General features: G+C 41.6%; 1 protein-coding gene across 15 annotated transcripts in view; it reads right to left on the bottom strand.

Moving 5' to 3' along the window:
* Positions 1–19,435, bottom strand: part of dlg2 (discs, large homolog 2 (Drosophila)) — a 178,250-nt gene that overhangs the window by 101,688 nt on the left and 57,127 nt on the right. For 10 of the 15 annotated variants that reach the window (XM_063488403.1, XM_063488396.1, XM_063488393.1 and 7 more), the window contains one exon: positions 14,608–14,676. The exons of 2 other annotated variants lie outside the window; for them this stretch is intronic. In XM_063488403.1, the coding sequence (XP_063344473.1) occupies positions 14,608–14,676 (69 nt within the window). Of the gene's footprint in view, positions 1–7,366; positions 7,682–13,482; positions 13,640–14,607; positions 14,677–19,435 lie in introns of those variants that run through there. 3 more of the 15 variants (XM_063488392.1, XM_063488400.1, XM_063488401.2) reach the window with 3 other exon arrangements.

Below are 19,435 nucleotides of genomic sequence, written 5' to 3'. Positions count from 1 at the left end.
ATTCAATAACCATGAGTCACAAAAACATGCTAAATTGAAAAAACAAAAAAGACAGCAATTCCCAAAACAGCAAATGTAGCTTTCATTTTGCTCACAAACCAGGTGATCCATGTAAAGTCCAAATTTGTCACATGGTCATAATCATTCACTCATTAGCCACCATCAGTGTTACCCTCTGACAGCACTCATGTATTATCCCTCTGGCATACTGATAGCCTGTGCCCTATCTGTGTTCAGACATAATGTAATTCATTCAGTTCAATTCAATTCATTTCAAATGCATTTATATTGCTGTGGTGCGGCTTGTAGTCCTGTACAACAGTTTTTCTATGTGTTTATTAACTTCTTGCCTAGCCTCAGGTGGGGTCAGTCGTCCATTCCACCTCTCCTACCCAGACAGAACCAGTGGAGACCTGCATTAGAGACTCTCTCACTACGGGAATCATTCAACCATCCTCTTCCCCGGCAGATGCAGGCACTTTGATTATCTAGTGATGCTGTTTTGGTTGACCAGTGCACCACCGGTGTTCCAGGCATTAGTCAACAATGCTCTAAGGGATCCTTAATGTTTATATGTGTTTGGATATCTTGTATATCTAGACAAGTATCTCACACAGCATTGTATCCACAAAGGTTTTGCAATGACTTTTGGAGAATCAGATGCATGTGAAGTATCAGTGTTGTGATACTTCTCATTTCATTTCTGGACACTCAGACACATTGTTATAACTTTGAGCATCAGCAATTCTTTCTCTCAAGTCTAAACTGGTTGATTTTGTTTTGGCATGATCCTTTGTCAACTGAGAGCACAAATCCTTTCTGAAGTTTTTATATTACCTGTAAAGTAGACAGTATCCTTCACTTCAACTTGATATATATATGTATGTTCAATGGTCATTAGTGACTCTATTGTCCCCAATGAGAAGTTGATTTGCAGTATGTCCACACATCGAGCAACACATACAAAAAAAACAAAAAGAGAGAAAAAAAACAGCCTAAGTTTCATCAGTAGCATCAACAAAGTGTTATTAAGCATGATAATAGCAGCAGGTATAATAGACACTCTATCTCTCTTGGTCATCACTGCAGGTACTTCATACTGACGACCAGAAAATCTCTAAGGACAGGATGGTCTGAACATAACATGACAGAGGTTTCCTTCCTCAGCACCAAAGTTCACAAGCTGGACCTGAGACCTTCCTGAAATCTGACCAGCCACTTTAACCAGGTGACCGAGTCTGGTCTTATTGGTCAAAGACAAATTACCGAGCAATGATCCATCCATCCATCTTCTTCCGCTTTATCTGGGGCCGGGTCACGGGGGCAGCAGCCTAAGCAGAGAAGACCAGACCTCCCTCTCCCCAGCCACCTCCTCTAGCTTATCCGGGGGAACACCAAGGCGTTCCCAGGCCAGCCAAGGGATATAATCACTGCAGCGTGTCCTGGGTCTGCCCCGGGGCCTCCTCCTGGTGGGAACACCTCACCCAGGAGGCGCCCAGGAGGCATCCTTGTCAGATGCCCGAACCACCTCAACTGGCTCCTTTCGATGTGGAGGAGCAGCGGCTCTACTCTGAGCCCCTCCCGGATGGCTGAACTTCTCACCCTATCTCTAAGGGAGAGGCCAGCCACCCTTCAGAGGAAGCTCATTTCCGCCGCTTGTATCCGCGATCTCGTTCTTTCAGTCACTACCCACAGCTCGTGGCCATAGGTGAGGGTAGGGAGGTAGATCGACCGGTAAACTGAGAGCTTCGCTTTTACACTCAGCTCCCTCTTCACCACGACGGACCGGTGCAGCGTCCGCATCACTTCGGCCACAGCACCAATCCGTCTGTCGATCTCCGGCTCTCATCACTTGCAAACAAGAGCCAGAGGTACCTGAACTCCTCCACTTGGGGCAGGAACTCAGCCCCGACCCGGAGTGGGCACTCCACCCTTTTCCGGCTGAGGACCATGGCCTCAGATTTGGAGGTGCTGATCCTCATTCCCGCTGCTTCACACTCGGCTGCGAACTGTTCCAGTGCGAGCTGGAGGCCATCACCCGATGAAGCCAACAGAACCACATCATCTGCAAAAAGCAGAGATGAGATTCTGGGGCCACCGAAGTGAAAGCCCTCCGCCACTTGGCTGCGCCTAGAAATCCTGTCCATAAAAATTATGAACAGAATCGGTAACAAAGCCCTGGCGGAGCACATCACCCACCGGGAACGAGTCCGACTTATTGCCGGCAATGCGAACCAAGCTCTTGCAACGGTTGTATAGGGAGCGAATGGCCCGTAGCAATGGGCCAGACACCCCATACTCCCGCAGCACCTCCCACAGGACACCCCGAGGGACACGGTTGAATGCCTTCTCCAAGTCCACAAAACACATGTAGACTGGTTGGGCAAACTCCCATGCACCCTCAAGTATGAGAAGATAAAGAGCTGGTCCAGTGTTTCGCGACCAGGACGAAAACCGCAGTGTTCCTCCTGTATCCGAGGTTCGACTAGCGGACGAACTCTCCTTTCCAGCACCCTGACATAGACTTTCCCAGGGAGGCTGAGGAGTGTGACCCCCTGTAGTTGGAACACACCCTCCGGTCCCCCTTCTTAAAGATGGGGACCACCACCCCGGTCTGCCAGTCCAGGGGTACTGCCCCTGATCTCCACGGAACATTGTAGAGGCGTGTCAACCAGGACAGTCCTACAACGTCCAGAGCCTTCAGGAACTCGGGGTGGACCTCATCCACACCAGGGGCTCTGCCACCAAGGAGTTGTTCAACTGAGCAATGATACAAAACATTAAAACAGATTCAATAAAACTTTTATAAAGAAGGATCATCTATCAGATGAAATGTTAAAAACTCTCAATCTCCTTAAAAAGCACAGCTGTTGTTGGACCTTTTTCATTGTAGCATCAAAATTTGACTCAAAGCACAGATCGTTATCAAGAACAACCCGCAAACACTCTACCCTACCTACCATACTTTTTTCTATTCTTTTGTTTGAGGGGGGGGGGGGGGGGGGGGGGTACACCCTGGACAGGTCACCAGTCTGTCGCAGGGCTAAGACGTAGACACAGACAACCATTCACACCTATGAGCAATTTAGAATTACCAATGAACCTAACCCCCCTTTGGACTGTAGGAGGAAGCCAGAGTACCCGCAGAGAACCCAACCAAACATGGGGAGAACATGCAAACTCCACACACAAAGACCCTGGCCAAACTCAGGACCTTCTAGTAGTGAGGTAACAGTGCTAATCACCGCACCACCGTGCTGTCAAACATCAGGGATATGAAACTGCAACCACTTTACAGAATTTAACAAGATATTAGATGAGACACTACCACTAACTGCTTCTTTCAGCTGCTCACCCCAGTGGTTGTCACAGTGGATGATCTGCCTCCATGTCACCCCATCCATTGTATCCTCCTTCACAACATTCATGAATTTTATCCCTGGCAGCTCCATATTCAATAACCATATCAACCCTGCATCTTTTTTTTCACCAAAAAGCTGACTAGACACACAAAGAAGAAAAAAGCACCTTAGTATCTTTTGCTTCCATATTTGACACAAACGAAAGCTTCCAGGTTTCCAAAAACAGTTTGACTGATCCTTTAGTAAAGCAGCGCCTCTTTTGCAGTTGTTAAAAGAACAAGATGTCCACTGTCCACATGATGGAGGCGAGAAGTCCTTCCATTTGTGCAGGATTAGCCTTCTTGCCACAAGTAAACAACAGGCAGTGATGTCAGCTCGGACCCTGTTCAGGTTCACATTTGAAGGGGTTCCCCAACATGGTAGTAATATTGCTTCTTATCCAGCATAGGGCTGTTCTGATGTTAGTAGAGCAGTAATAATACTGGGCATTTGGAAGTGACAATCCCATGATTTTTTGTAACACACTTCCTCTAACTCAAATTATTGAAAACATCTTCACCAAATTAATTCTTACACCAAGAGAAAAAGAGAATCTCTAAAATTTTAGAAGAGGTCGTGCATCTGGGATCTTAATCCCTAATTTCATTAATTCAGTTTTATGGAAATTGACTGTAATACAAGACAAACAGTCAAATTAAAAGGTCTTGAATGCTGGACACTGGGTCAGAAATATACAAAAGCATATCATCAGCATACAATCATATTTTGGGTTCTAAAGCTTCCCTTTGACTTCCTTTGACCGAACCCTTGCTGTTCTTATTGCTATAGCTAGTGGTTCAATTATCATTGAAAAAAATTAAGGGGATAAAAGGCACCCCTGCCTGGTACCACACTGCATCTTTGTATGATGACACGCACACACACACACACACACACACACACACACACACACACACACACACACACACACACACACACACACACAGAGAGAGTTCTGGTTCTCCAGCAGAACCAGGATCATGGAGGGGCAACCATCCTCTGCAATCAGTTGAGGGTGAGGGGAAAGACGGGGAGAGCAAAAAAAGACAGGACAAAAGGTGAACAATAGGAGGCAAGGCAAGAGTTGAAGTTACTAAGTAACAGTAGTGGTGTTTTAAAACAAAGAGTGAAGGGATTAGTCAAGAAGAAACAGTCACTGGAAGCTGCCAGCAGTGGAAGCCTTTTAGCAGCATAATTTAAAGATGGTTCAGGGTCACCTGGTCCAGCCCTAACAATAAAGAGTTGTCAAAAAGGAAAGTTTGAAGCCTAATCTTAAAAGTAGAGATAGTGTCTGTCTCCTGAATCCAAACTGGAAGCTGGTTCCACAGAAGAGGGGCCTGAAAACTGAAGGCTCTGCCTCCCATTCTACTTTTAAATACTCTAGGAACAACAAGTAAGCCTGCAGTGTGAGAGCGAAGTGCTCTAATAGGGTGATATGGTACTACAAGGTCATTAAGATAAGATGGGGCCTGATTATTTAAGACCTTGTATGTGAGGAGCAGGATTTCACAGGGTTAGAGTGATGGATGAAGCAAAGCTAAAATGGGGAAAATGTGCTCTCTCTTTCTGGTCCCTGTCACTACTCTCGCTGCAATGTGCTGTATTAATGGAAAGATTTTTAGAGATCTTTGCTAAAGCATAGACAGATACAGCCACTTAGAACTGCCTCTCCCAGCCAGCTAAGATTTGGTTAAGAACCAGCTGCGGACCGGCTAAGGATCTGCCACGGTCCTGTCAGGATCCAGGTGGTTATTGTAAGTGGCTGTATCTAGGACTGGATCAGGTGACCCTGAATGCTTCAGTAAGTCTAGTGTGCTCGGGGATTCACACAATGCGCTGAATGTTTTTTCTTTATTCACCTTTATAAACACAGTGAGTAAAAATAGTGTTTCTAAACCACTATGCATTTAAATCATCAGTTATTCTTAGTCTCTGGCTATCTTCCACAGTGTGTCTTTTGTGCTGTCTCCCTCCCCTCACCCCCAAACAACTGTGGCAGATGGCTTCCCCTTCCTGAGCCTAATCCTGCCAGAGGTTTCTTCTCTTAAAGAGATTTTCCTTCCCACTGTCACCAAGTGCTTCCTCACAGGGAGTCATTTAATTGTTGGAGTTCTCTGTATTATTGTAGGGCCTTTACCTTGCAATATAAAACATGCTGACGAATATTTGGAGCTATATAAACAAAATTAAATTAAACTGAATTATAATGGGACCCTCACAGCCAGCCTGGTTAGAGCCCAGCTAACTAAAGCTAAGTTACTATATCCACACCAGCTACTGCGGTGAATCTAATTATAAGATTATAACAGTTCGGTGTACAATGCACTGAGTCAAGCTACATTTGCAGTGAGTAACATTAGTGCTAAAATAGCTTCAACATCTAACACACCGATCAGAGAGCTGGATAACCACAGGTCATACTTACATACTTTGAATATAACTTGCAGGTGATTCAAGAGAAATAGTGCTCTGATGTAGCACATGTAGTTTAATTCATTTGAGAAGAGCTACAAATTTAATTCTGTGGTCATCAGTTTATGAAAGCTTCTGCCTACAAAAAGTCATATAAGAAATACTTCAAAAGTTTGGTGATATTTCCTAAAAAAAAAGGTTTAGAAATGATTTTTGCTGTAATTTTAATACACAAAAGAGACTAAACAAATGTCAACTTCATTAAATTCAATTTTTATTTATGCAGGATGAGATCACAACAATAGTCGCCTCACGGTGGTTAACGTTGTAATATTGTCCCACATAGTTAGGTTATAAATACAGATGTGATAGGGCCATTACAGAGACCTGGGTTCAAATCCACCGGTCATTTACTGTGCACCCTCTCCCAGCTTCTGTCTTCTCTACACTGTCCTATGTCCATAAAGACCATAGAGTTTTAGATTAGATGAAAATAAAGGTGATATTCAAAGAGAGTTTCACTTTGACTCATGACTATTAAAACAGGGGCCAATGGCTGCAACCAGGGATGCCACAATACCAGATGTTACAAACTTGGAACTAATGCTAGTAGAAATACTTAGAATTCTGGTAATTAAATATATTCTTAATACCCAAATGTAAAGAAAGATTATCCAACATGAACAAAAATTAAACTTCTTTAAAAACTGACATAGTGATGGCAGACCATTTATTAAAATGTTTTTAACATTATGAGCCGCATGGAGTCACTGCAGCATCTAAAGCTGTGGTCCCTATCCTCAACTACCGATGATCCCTGTCTGATATTCTTCATTCACGGTGCTTTGTGATGTTACAAGTGTCATGATGAGATACTTTAAATTAATTTTGAATCATAAACAGGAAAGAGGTAAGGATTATGTATACCAAAGAAACAATAACTTAGAAAGGAAATCTAATAAACATGATAACAGTATGGTGGTCACAGGGACTGAAGAACTGCTGTGACAGCAGAATCCTCTCTTGAGTGATGCAATGATCGTTTGCACAGTAACTCAAACATTTTCTAAAATAAAATGTTCCAGGTGTGCACAAAGACTTCTGCGTTACAATGAAACAACCTTTTTCCTGCAGTGTTGGCATTACTCATGCTGTGTGAGCACTGGGCTGCAGCAGAGCCACAAGCCAGTGATACAAGTTCAAAACAGCTTCTGTTGCCATATCTGAGCAGACAGGCTCCCAAGCTTTTTATAGTGTTGCTGACTGAAAGATGTGAACCAGAACAGGTAAACAAAAATGTCCAGCAGCAGCAATGAAAATGAATTTATACAACTTTTTACTTTAGAGTGACATGGGAATGAAGACAACCAGGAGGGAGGGATAGCAAACATCTATATTCATGAAAACATCCAGAAACAACCAACACACAAACAGCGTTTTTCCCCTGCTTTACCTCATCCCTCATTCTCGTACAGTGACTATTCGCTCTCTGAGTCTCTGTCTCTCTGTCTCTCTCTCAATTTTTCTCAAGTCCAGTGAATCATGTCTCTTACCTTGGTTGTGACAATGCAAAGACAATCCATGTTCATCAGACAAAAAAGGAGCTCTCAATATATGGTCAGATTCATCACAACTTATCTCATCCCTGAAGGAAAAATGTGGGAAGATGGAAAAAGATGCCAGTATGAAGAATCGAGGAGGTGAGGATTGCCAGAGAACGAGAGGGGGAGGAAAGAGGAAGAAAGCATACACATGCACACGCTCTCCTTTGCAAAGGAGAGAAACCACGGCGGACAGACATTACTGCATGTGGGCCCCTCTTAAGGATTGAGATGCCTCCTCCACACCGCTGAAGGCAATCTGAATTCTTTACGCCATCTCAGAGCACAGCGCACGTCATCGTCTAACACGCACACAAAACAGTAGCTCCACACACCAACCCCAAATTCTTCCTCAGATTCTCTCCCTCTCATTCACCCTCTGCCTCCTCGTGTGAGTCCATTCTCTGCTCGTCTCCAGGCTGCACAACAGAACAGTGCTATACGGTGAGAGAAAGCAAGGGCAGGAAGGACAGGAGCGTCAGCTCTGGTAATGGTAAAGGTTCCCCTTGCTCTCTTTTTCATTGGCTGTCTGCTGAGGCAGACTGCTGGAACTCAGTAACACACTGATTTCAATTTAATCTGCATCCAGTGGCGGCACAGCACTCACCCTTCCACTCACTAGTTTCTAAGCAAAAGAACTTTATGGATCTCTAATGTTAGGAATTACATGTTTAAAATGTTTCCCACTTGGCTTTAGGTAAAACAAATGAAAAATCTGTCAGCATCTCCGCTATAATCAATTCAATTCAACGTCAGCATCAGTCGCCTCAAAGGGGAGAGCGAAGTGCTCTAATAGGGTGATATGGTACTACAAGGTCATTAAGATAAGATGGGGCCTGATTATTTAAGACCTTGTATGTGAGGAGCAGGATTTTGAATTCTGGATTTGACAGGAAGCCAATGAAGGTAAGCCAATACAGGAGAAATCTGCTCTCTCTTTCTAGTCCCTGTCAGGACTCTTGCTGCAGCATTTTGGATTAACTGAAGGCTTTTCAGGGAGTTTTTAGGACTTCCTGATAATAATGAATTACAGTAGTCCAGCCTGGAAGTAATAAATGCATGAACTAGTTTTTCAGCGTCACTCTGAGACAGGATATTTCTAATTTTAGAGATGTTGCGCAAATGGAAGAAAGTAGTCTTACATATTTGTTTAATATGTGCATTGAAGGACACGGGAAGACAACTGACTTTGGTTGCTGAGGTCTCTAGCTTCACATGTCTCAGACACATAAAAAGGTTGGTGGTGTACCAGGCCCTTTAAACCCTAACCCGTCACTGACAGGGTTTTCCGACATTTTTTAAAATTACTGTAACTTTTGACCTATGCTTTTGACTATGCTTCCACCTCACCGTCAGCCATCCTGTTTCCCCGGCTGCTCGGAACATTCTGCCGGGGGACAGCTAGCAGGGCCCACGCTACCTTTGGCTACACCGGCTACAGGGGCCTGGTTAGCTATGGGTTATTCCAAGGGTGTGAAGTCGAGTCTCCAATTCAGTAATCCTGGCCTCCAGACCTGAAAATAGGCTGCATTTTTTACAAGTATCATTACTGCTAAAGGAGGCCGAGGAGTAACTAAAAATCTGACACAATGAGCAGGAAAGTGCAGGAGGGACAGGTGAAGAGGCCATGCTGCTAGCGGGTCAGCTATGAGCTAAGCTAAGCTAGTGAAACCCTAAAGACACAGTGAGTGAATACTGTAACTATAAATTAGCGAGTGAATACACAGAGAGTGTGCTTTAGATGAAGCATGTGAAGATTACACTATGAAATAAGAAGTTATCCATAAGTTTTTAATTAAATTGCTACGCAGAAAAGTGACACAAAAGCACCACTGTGTGTTAGAACAGGAACAGGAAGTGATACTCAGAGAGAGTGAACACCAAGCACCACCACTAAACACATCCGCCACCACTAATCAAAACAAAGCAAATTTAAAAAAAATCAACTTTTGACTTTTCATCTTTGATAGAGTTTGAAAACTGATCCAAATATGTGCTCAGTGCAATACTGCAGTGGATGCAGGCACCAAGCATTGTCAGTGGCACATTTTAATGCAATCCAGAATCACAGATTTAACTATTTGTCTGCAGATGTGCACTCTTATTCTCAATTACAAAGTGAATGGAACATACTTTATACGATACTTTATCAACTATTGTTGAGCTATATATTAAGTTCTTTATTTGAACACTCCCAGGTGGATGAGGTCTGGGAAACTAACCTCTGACAATTTTCAACTGCAATTACTTAATGAAACATCCAGTTATATAAAGAAGAACTCGGTACAGAACTTATCAGAAAAAAGTGCAGTTCAGTCTTACCTAAGATTCTATAAATGCATGAAAAAGAAATTTGTGTTAGTGGATCTAAGCTTTGCAGCCTTCTTTTTCTGTGGCCAAAAGCCAAACATGACAACAATGCTGTTGGCATGTTTTTGATTTGCACAGTTGGTTTTCATCTTTTCTCTCTATGCCCTCATATATTCATACAAACTTGTATTAGTTAATGTTAGGGAGAATATTTATTACTCTTTCAGTCAGAATGTCAAAAATCTCTAAAAAAAATAGTCGGTGGCAAAAGTCCCAGAGACAAAGCCTTTTTCTTAAACAACCAATGAATAATTAGCTTTTTTCTCCTTCCTTTTTTGTTTTTTTGTTTTTTTTTATTATTGAGAAAACAAAATAGCAACTATGGAAGACATATCCAGGACAAGGACAACAGCAACAACAACACAGAGTAAAACAATCATTGGAATATGGAGTACGAAGGATAAACGTAAATTCTGTATAATTATTATTCACAAAAGCAGTAATGACACCTGCTAGCATTATTTGGAGGTCACTAAAATTATTATTAAATTGGTTTGGAACTTTGCCAAAACAATGTCGGACGATAGTCAGACGCTGTAGTTTTCTCTGGTCCCCTCCCCAATCGGACCAGGAGTGACATGTTTCGCCTTCTATGTGGTAAACTACGTGGTTTCCATCCCATTTTGCATGGAACAGCTCTCCTTTCTAGAAACTGGACCAAGTTTGCTAAACCCCCCAAAACGTGACTATCGAGGGTTGGGACCAGCAAGCACAGTTGCAATCTTACACGCCTCTCCTCTTGTTATTCCCCAAACCTCCATTCTTGTCTCTCTTTTCTGTCCTTTTTCTTCTTCTATTCCTCCACCTTTTTCTCCTGTCTTTTGCCAATCTGCCCTTCACCCCCTGTCCACTCCAGCACAGTATCTACACAGACAATAATATGAATAATAAAATAAATTAATAAAAACATTAACTAGAGAATATATATTTTATATTTTCTATATTTTCACAAAAAATTTAACTCTCTATAAAAACCAAAAAGCATTCTGAAATCATTCATTCAATCTTTTTTAAAATGCAACTTTAAAAAGAGAAATAAATAGATCCAAAAATCAAGATTTATTTCTGACATTTAAAATGGATTCCACTCCTCATTTTCAAAACCATTTACTCACTACATTTACCTTTCCTGTCAGTTCATGGATTAGCGATCATATTAGCAAATGCATTATCTTTGGGATTAGCTACAGAATTAGCTGTAAACTATCAGATTACCTATACCCATTAGCATTTCCGTGTTTTGTTTTGTTTGGTTTTTTGGTCCTTGGAGAAAAAGTAATGCAGTCCACTGCAATATAAGGAGCTCACTGATTGGTTAGCGATTCACGGAGGGGAAGGCATAGCTAACTGTTTGAATTGAACAACACTGCTGTTTACGCTGAAAACTTTGCACTGCCCTTTGTACAAGCACACACGCTAAAAAGGCATTTAGCCTTGCTATTCACGCTCTTTCTAACATGGATATGTAAAAAACTGACTCTGAGTAATCACCTGTGGACTCATTCTGACCATCTGTAGGAGGTAGCATGCCAACATGGCTAGCGCTAGCATCATTGCATGTAGACCCACTCTTTTAATCTCATGTTATCTTGTGAAAATATTAGGTTCCAGCAGCTAGCTACATAATCCACAACATCTAGGACTACTTGATAATTCACTTTGTGGGTACACAAACAGATCACTTAGTTGGAAATATTGGTTGCTACTTGTGGTTTGCGTTGTGGTATTCCTTTTGGTTTGTGACTGCTGTATCCTCTTTTTGTTGGTCACATATTACTTTTCTGTGTTCAGTGCAGCAACTTGTGATCCTCATGTAGGGGCGTCCATGTTTGCTTTAACATGTCCACTTAAGTCATTTAAGAGCATTTAGTTTTGCTGTAATTAAAAATATAACCTATGCTTCTTAAAACTCTTGTGTCAGTCTCCACTTTTATGTTGTGACTTTTGAGGCAGGTTGTAACATCCTGACTGCTGGGATTGCCACATTTATCACGACGATGGTCTTCAGGTCCTTGCAACCCGCACTGTGTCTGGATTGTTAGCCAGCAGCTGCTCATCTCTCTGAAACTAGAACTCCCTGATCGCTGTTGTTCTCATTCACCTTTCATGTCTCTTATTGGGACTTGTAGTCCATAGGCAGCACAGTATCCCAGGCACTTCGTTGTGCCTCTCAGTGTATGCCGTCCCATCTTATATCTTGCTACTATATGTTGAACAGGGTCAGTGCCATTTGGGTCCTGTCAGCTGTGGTAGACACGTGCATCTACTGACTCATGAAGAGGCAGGTAATCAACCAGCAGTTTGATGGCGTTGTACTGTTGTGGGGATCCTTCATGATCTTGATTAATCTGCCTTTTCTTAGCCATTTATTTGTGCTGCCAGGTGATCATACGTGCCATGAGGTTCTTCAGCCACTAGGCGAGGATCACGTCATGGCTCTTCCTTTAGGAGGTTGCTGTAGTCCGCTCTCAGGTTCACATTCTGTGTATTGTGTGATGCCTCTTTTTGATTCTTATATAGTGCTTATATATTATATATTATCTATAGCACTTTTCTACAGTTCTGGAGCACTCAAAGTGCTTTATACAACATGCCACATTCACCCATTCACAGTCAGTCACACAAGCACTTTTTTGTATGCTTTTAACTAATTCCTAACTAACATTCACACACATTCATATTGATGGATGCATCTATTTAGTGTTCTAAGGAAGGAACAGTGAGGAATTAGTGACAGGGTCATGAGAGGCCAAGTCTCACTGATTCACGTGGTGACCGAAGGCTGGTCCATCTGACCTGATCCAACAGACAAGCTACTGTAGCTCAAACTGCTAAAAAGGGTCAGGAATGGTTTGAGGACCATAACTGGTTATATAATCCAGTCTAATCAAACATCTGTTGTATTTGCTGCACAAATAAATTCGATTCATGGAGGTCCCACCACACAACCTTCAGGATGTAAAGGATGTGTTGTTAACTTTTATTCCCAGATATCACACCTTCAGGGGTCGAATGGACCCATGCCTTAAATGGTGAGTTTAAGGCAGTAAAATGGGGACCAACCCAATAAAAAGCAGGTTGTCTTTTAATAATCTTCTTAGCACACACCGACAGGCTTTAAAGATGTATAGTTTTGAAGATATGAAAGTTGATGAGTAGTTAAAAATGTAATAAATAGAAGAAATGGGATAGCACAAACAGCACTGAGGTTAATGTTCATAACAATAATGATCAGTATCCTCCAACAGGCAGCAGCAACGTCATTAAGCTATAATCCAAAGAAGCAGCATGCTGTGTTGGAGCATGCAAGTGCTCAGTTTAAACTAAAGTCTAGGCAACAATTAGAGCACAATAAGACATGCTCACGCTGCTGACAAACTCACACATCAAAGTTATTTTCATCAGTTAATTTTTCTTTGTCAAAAACTCCAAATTTCTGTGTATTTTCTTTTTTTGTTTGTATTCGAATCTTTTGTGCTGGTTACGATGGTGGTAAGCCCCCACGGTTACACGTACATCATTACTAACTCAGCATCTATCGTACTATATAACTGTGCGGAAGAAAGTGTAGGAGATGAAACAGCAAGTTCTAGTCAGTCTAGCACTATAACACAAACCTTTAACCCTTCCCATGTGATCCATCTCCCACTAATAAGAACCTGAACTGCTCATTTCTTCCACATCAACTGTCACGGTACCTGTTTGCTGGAGTCATGCTGCAGAAGAGGTGTGTTGCAGATTTTGACCTTGATTACTGCCTTCATTAGTGTTTGAAGCAGCACCCCTCCAGTCCCAGTCGCTTCTTGCTCTTACTGAAGACATTGCAAGCACAAACTGTCTATGCCAGAATGACAGAGCTAATCTTTTCAGGCGATGTGGCTCAGGTAGCTTTGACTTATTGCATTACAGAGCAGGAATGCTTTAACCTCCTTTGTTAGAGCTGCCACTCGTTGTATGCAACAACACTGACGGTGCAAACTATTTGCATGACGGATTTACTGAAGAATCCACTGTACACTTTGCTTGTCCTATACAAATTCACACAAAACATTTTCTTCTGAAATGCAGAAATGGGTTTCATGACTGTAGTCTCTATGGCTATATACAACTTCTACTTGGCTCCATTTTAATTTACAATGAATAAAGGAGAATGAAATTAACTAAGATTTATGTTATGAGTACAAGACTACGGATTGATACAGACAAACATGGAGTGAACAGTATTGCTGTCCCATTGATTTAAAACTGGACTTTTTACAGACATTTAGTTTCTTAAATGAGACTCTCTGATTATACTCTGTCATACTATGATCATGTCAGTGAGCCTAATTTGCACAGGAAAGATTTAATTTCCATTCAAACAAATAAACTCTCAGGTTCTTAATCATGTTCAGTTAGTACTACTTAACAAAATAACACTGTCATCTTCAGACAGGCCAATCCCTGCTCTGAGACCCTAACAAAAAGCTTGGCTAACGTCATTCCAGCCCGGTTTGTACCACTAACATGTTATTACCACAGCAGTTGTTATTCTGGTGCCAAGCACTAATCTTGTTTACATTTCGAGCTTACTGTTACTGGGATTATGCAGCACCAGATTCCTCCAGCTTCTTCTTAAGGAACCAAGTGTTGTGCTGGGCTGCAGTGTTCTGCCATGCTATGACTGATGATGAGTGTACATCTAAGTTTGAACGCAGAACTAAATCAACTAAAATGGATGCTGCTAGCAGAGGCACAAGACACTTGCTGTGATGTATACAAGATCCCACTAATCTACTGCAAGCCATACACTACTACTACACTGCAAACATACAGAAACTCACCTCGGAGGTGTTTGCACTGCACTCTGCTTGCTCTCTCCCACTGGGCTCTGAGCTGCTGTGCTCCCTCTGCTGGGAACAACAAACAGGTGCATAAGCCACTCAGCTCTGATAATGACTGGTGTCGTTCTTAGAAATGCCTAGCTGAAATATACACATGCAAAAAAGAACACTGTGTATGTATATTATGAAATAATAATATAATATAGAGTTATTTGAAGTGTTGACTAGCTAATAACTGCACAACAGTAACAGGATGCAGTTGTAAGAGTTATGCAAGAACTGGCAACGATAAGTAGATGAAGTGATCATACGCTGGTCAGACTGTCTCCAATTAGAAGCTCAAATAGTCTAAGCCTAAAAATAAAACCTCTTTATCCCATCCTGTTTCTAACAGCAATACCTTTAACTTTTCATGTAGAATCATTTAGTTATTTTTTATTACATAATTTTTATTTATTCATTAAGTATTATTTAGCTATCAATTGTTATTATGTAGTATAATTTATGTAATATTAAGACAAAAACAGATGATGGATCTTGCTCACAAGATACTAATTTGATAGAACACTGCATAAACTAGAGGAGGATTAGGGCACCATCAGAATTCAAACCAATGAACTGAGTCAATCTATACTATACTCATTCAGCTATTATTATAGCTAATGTGGCCGCCCTCTGTGGTTATTACTGGACATAATAACTACCAACAAATCTGCCAAAACAAAAGTAGGAAAAACAAAATGCTGCTACGAACAGTGCTGATTCAACTATGATTACAATGAGCTCCAAAAATGACAGAGTGACATTTTTAACATAAAGTTTTTAGATGATATATTACATGCTTTTTTGTATACAAATGTTACCAAATGAACATGCAGCTGAGAAATAAAATCAAACACGTCACTGTAATGTAGAATACATGTAGAAAGTTCAGGAAATGAAAAAACACATTTTGACATAATTCTTCCATTAACATGAAAAAAAACCTTATTATTCTTATTATTGTTCATGATTCAGCACAAATCAAACATGCAGAGCTACATGCTGTGGTGGACTCTTATGAATAAGGGAACAGCCAGAATATATGTATATATGTATATATAATACTATTTCGTCATTGTTTCACCTACTTCAGCAAAAGAATTTGTCTAATGTGGGATAAATAAATCATTTCTCATTCTCATTCCTAAAATGTCCTAAGAGGAATGTGCAATGGTTTGCATCAGGACTGCACACATGATCCCATGAATTATGGTCTTGGTTTTCTGTGAAGTATTTCAGTTTTGTTCCTTGATTTGATTTAAATAAGATTCTTTCTTGTATTTACATTTTGCTTCTTTCTCATATGTTCTTTTGCCTTTGTGTTGAAAGAGCCAGATAGGCAGATAAGATTAACTCAGCAGGTGATTTAACTCTAATTCTGGCTTCTACTTAAAAATAGGCTTAGAGCAGCAGTTTTCTGTGGGAATATATTTGTCTTCCTAGTTTTGGTAGTACTTCCTGAGTTCTTGTTTTTAGGTTCTATTATTTGGTTTCCCAGTGTTAATTCTGTGCTTCCACTTTTCTGTGTTCCTTCTGTCTGTCCATGGTGTTATTTTGTCTGCTCATGAGTCTGCGTCTGTTAAGTTCTGTGTCTCATCTGGATCTCTGTGTCTGTCGTGTACTTCCTGTTTTACTTTGTAGGTCTGTGCCTTATGTCAGTACGTTCAGCTTTGTGCTCTCCCTGTCTCGTCAGTGTAATCAACGTCAGCCGTGTCTCCCAGCTGTTTCCTCTTAGCTCTGTTCACCTCTTGTATTTAGTGTCTGCGTCTTCCCCTGCTCGTTGTCGCGTCGTACTCATACCACCCCTGTGTGTTCAGTTTGCCTGCCTGCTTGCTAGTTTAGTTTTGTATTCCCGGTTCAGTTTAGTTCAGTTTGTGCACACCAATAAAGCTGCTTAAGTTCACCTTTTGTCTCTGCGTTCGTGAGTCCTGGATTTTGGGTCCTCTCTCCCTGCCTGCCTGCACACGGGCATGACAATATTTTTCCTTCAGTTGTGTTTGTGGCCATGATTGAGTATCTTAAGGATAGAAATGTGACAGTAAAGCAATTTTTGTTCACCCTCACAATTTGGGTTTGGGATTTTTTTTAGGAAGACACAACGGCTCCTATTAATGAGATGCACTGGCCCCACTGCTGTTCTGCAGAGACCTGAACCCCCTCATAAGACTGGCTACGAAATAGAGGAATTGTAAGCCACCTCCTCTACGTACATGACGACAAGCCAAGAGTGAACGAGACATCGATTCACTGATCCACACCACCAGGATATACAGCAACGACATCGGAATAATGTTCGGACTGGAGAAGTGTAGTTGGATGGTAACGAGGAGAGGGAAGGTAGTCAGAACTGAGGGGATTGAACTACCAGAAGGCAACATTGCAGACATAGAGGTTAGCTTCAAGTACCTGGGGATCCCGCAGGCAAATGGGAACCATGAAGAGGCCGCTGGGAAAGCTGCAACCACCAAGTACCTGCAGAGGGTCAGGCAAGTCCTGAGGAGTCAGCTGAACGGTAAGAACAAGATCCGGGCCATCAACACCTACGCCCTGCCCGTGATCAGGTACCCTGCTGGGGTAATAGGCTGGCCAAAGGAGGAGATAGAAGCCACTGACATAAAGACAAGAAAGCTCCTGACCATGCATGGAGGGTTTCACCCCAAGTCCAGCACCCGGAGGCTGTACGCTAAGCGGAAGGAAGGAGGCCGGGGTCTGGTGAGTGTCAGCACCACAGTCCAGGATGAGACAACGAACATCCACGATTACATCAGGAAGATGGCCCCAACTGACCACATGCTCAGTGAATACCTCAGACAGCAGAAACCCAACAAAGAGGAGGAAGAGAAGGAACCATCATGGCAGGATAGGCCCCTGCATGGTATGTACCACTGGCAGATACAGGAGGTGGCTGATATCCAGAAGTCCTACCAGTGGGTGGACAAACCTGGACTGAAAGACAGCATAGAGGCACTAATCATGGCAGCACAGGAACAAGCTCTGAGCACAAGATCCATAGAGGCTGGGGTCTATCACACCAGGCAAGACCCCAGGTGCAGGCTGTGTAAAGATGCCCCTGAGACAATCCAGCACATAACAGCAGGGTGCAAGATGCTAGCAGGCAAGGCATACATGGAACGCCATAACCAAGTGGCCGGCATAGTGTACAGGAACATCTGTGCCAAGTATAACCTGGAAGTCCCGAGGTCAAAATGGGAGATGCCCCCAAGGGTGGTGGAGAATGACCAAGCTAAGATCCTGTGGGACTTCCAGATACTGACGGACAAAATGGACAGATGGCTAACCAACCGGACATAGTGGTGGTAGACAAACAGAAGAAAACAGCAGTAGTGATCGATGTAGTGAAACTGAATGACAGCAACATCAGGAAGAAGAAACACGAGAACCTCGAGAAGTACCAAGGGCTCAGAGAAGAGCTGGAGAAGATGCGGAGGGTGACGGTAACAGTGGTCCCCGTGGTAATCGGAGCACTAGGTACTATATATATGAGATAGATGAACATCTTGGACCCCATAATTTAACTTGGATAAAGCCATCTGGCATCTCGTTAGTTCTTAGTACATTTGCCTAATCCATCTGATTGTGGCAGCAAAGCAGGATATATAACAGTGTACTGACAGCCTCATGGAGGGGTCATCAGTCTATGAGGACTAATCCTCTTTAGTTATCCCTATCATGACAGTACTAGATGACGTTAGTAAAGTGGTTCAGCAGATCGTGCTGTTACAGAGAGATTATTTGAATGTTTCAAAGACCATGCAGTCTCTTTGAAACTGTATAATGTGACACGATAACGCACGCACACCACGCTGTAGGTTGAGTTGTTACTACAAAGAACAGGCAAGTATGACTACATCTACAAGTTTTAACTACATCTATTATTATTAGTAGTAGTATTGTTATTATTATTATTATTATGAGTGGATTATCAAACTGGTTAGTCCCCTTTTAATTTAAACATGCAATCAGCACAAAAACATAAAGCCTTGGTGCCCACAGACCACCAGCTCCACACTTTTACAATGGCCACTGGTCAAACAAAATCATACACAGAATTAATAAAGTATATTTCAAGTTGTACAAGTTTACCAAGATATATTTTAATTGAAATGCCTTTACTCTTTCTATTGACGATAAATAATCCAAGAATAATCTATAGTCGTGACAACAATCAATCAACCACATATACTCTTTTTTTATAAGGGACTTACAATAACACCTCATTTGTATAGGTAAGCATACTTGTTACTCGTGGATCATGAATGGACAAGACAAAATTGTGATATTCACAGAAACAGCATTTTATTGTTCTCTAAAACTGGTCGTGTCATGGCACTGGATCTGTGACCCAGTGTTGATGTGTTTTGGGGGGTTTTCTAATATTCTTTGATTTTGCATCATTTGTGGTTGTGGTTCTTGTATTGTGTGGGCTCATGCAATATTTATAGTTTCTATAATAAAATAAGATAAACCTTTAATAGTCCCACTCGTAGGAAATTTGTTTGGTCATGGCAGAAAGTGGACAGTACAAAGTTAAGAGCAGCAAAAATTAAGAAAAACAAAAGAATAGAAAAAGATAAAATACAATAACATACTATAAACAAAAAGAAGACACCCATATGGAACAGATATATATAAATCTTATAAAGTTTCTGTCTTGTGTGAAACTTGTATGAAAAGCATACAAGAGTGAAAACAGATATAAGATCCCTTGAAAAATTATATAAATGAAACTTGTATGTTTTGGATACTTCCTAAAACAATATATGAA

This window comes from Pelmatolapia mariae, linkage group LG10_11 (assembly GCF_036321145.2).
Source record: "Pelmatolapia mariae isolate MD_Pm_ZW linkage group LG10_11, Pm_UMD_F_2, whole genome shotgun sequence".
NCBI classification, from domain to species: domain Eukaryota; kingdom Metazoa; phylum Chordata; class Actinopteri; order Cichliformes; family Cichlidae; genus Pelmatolapia; species Pelmatolapia mariae.
Note: the sequence above shows the minus strand (reverse complement) of the source record. Positions and strands in the feature narration are given on the sequence as shown.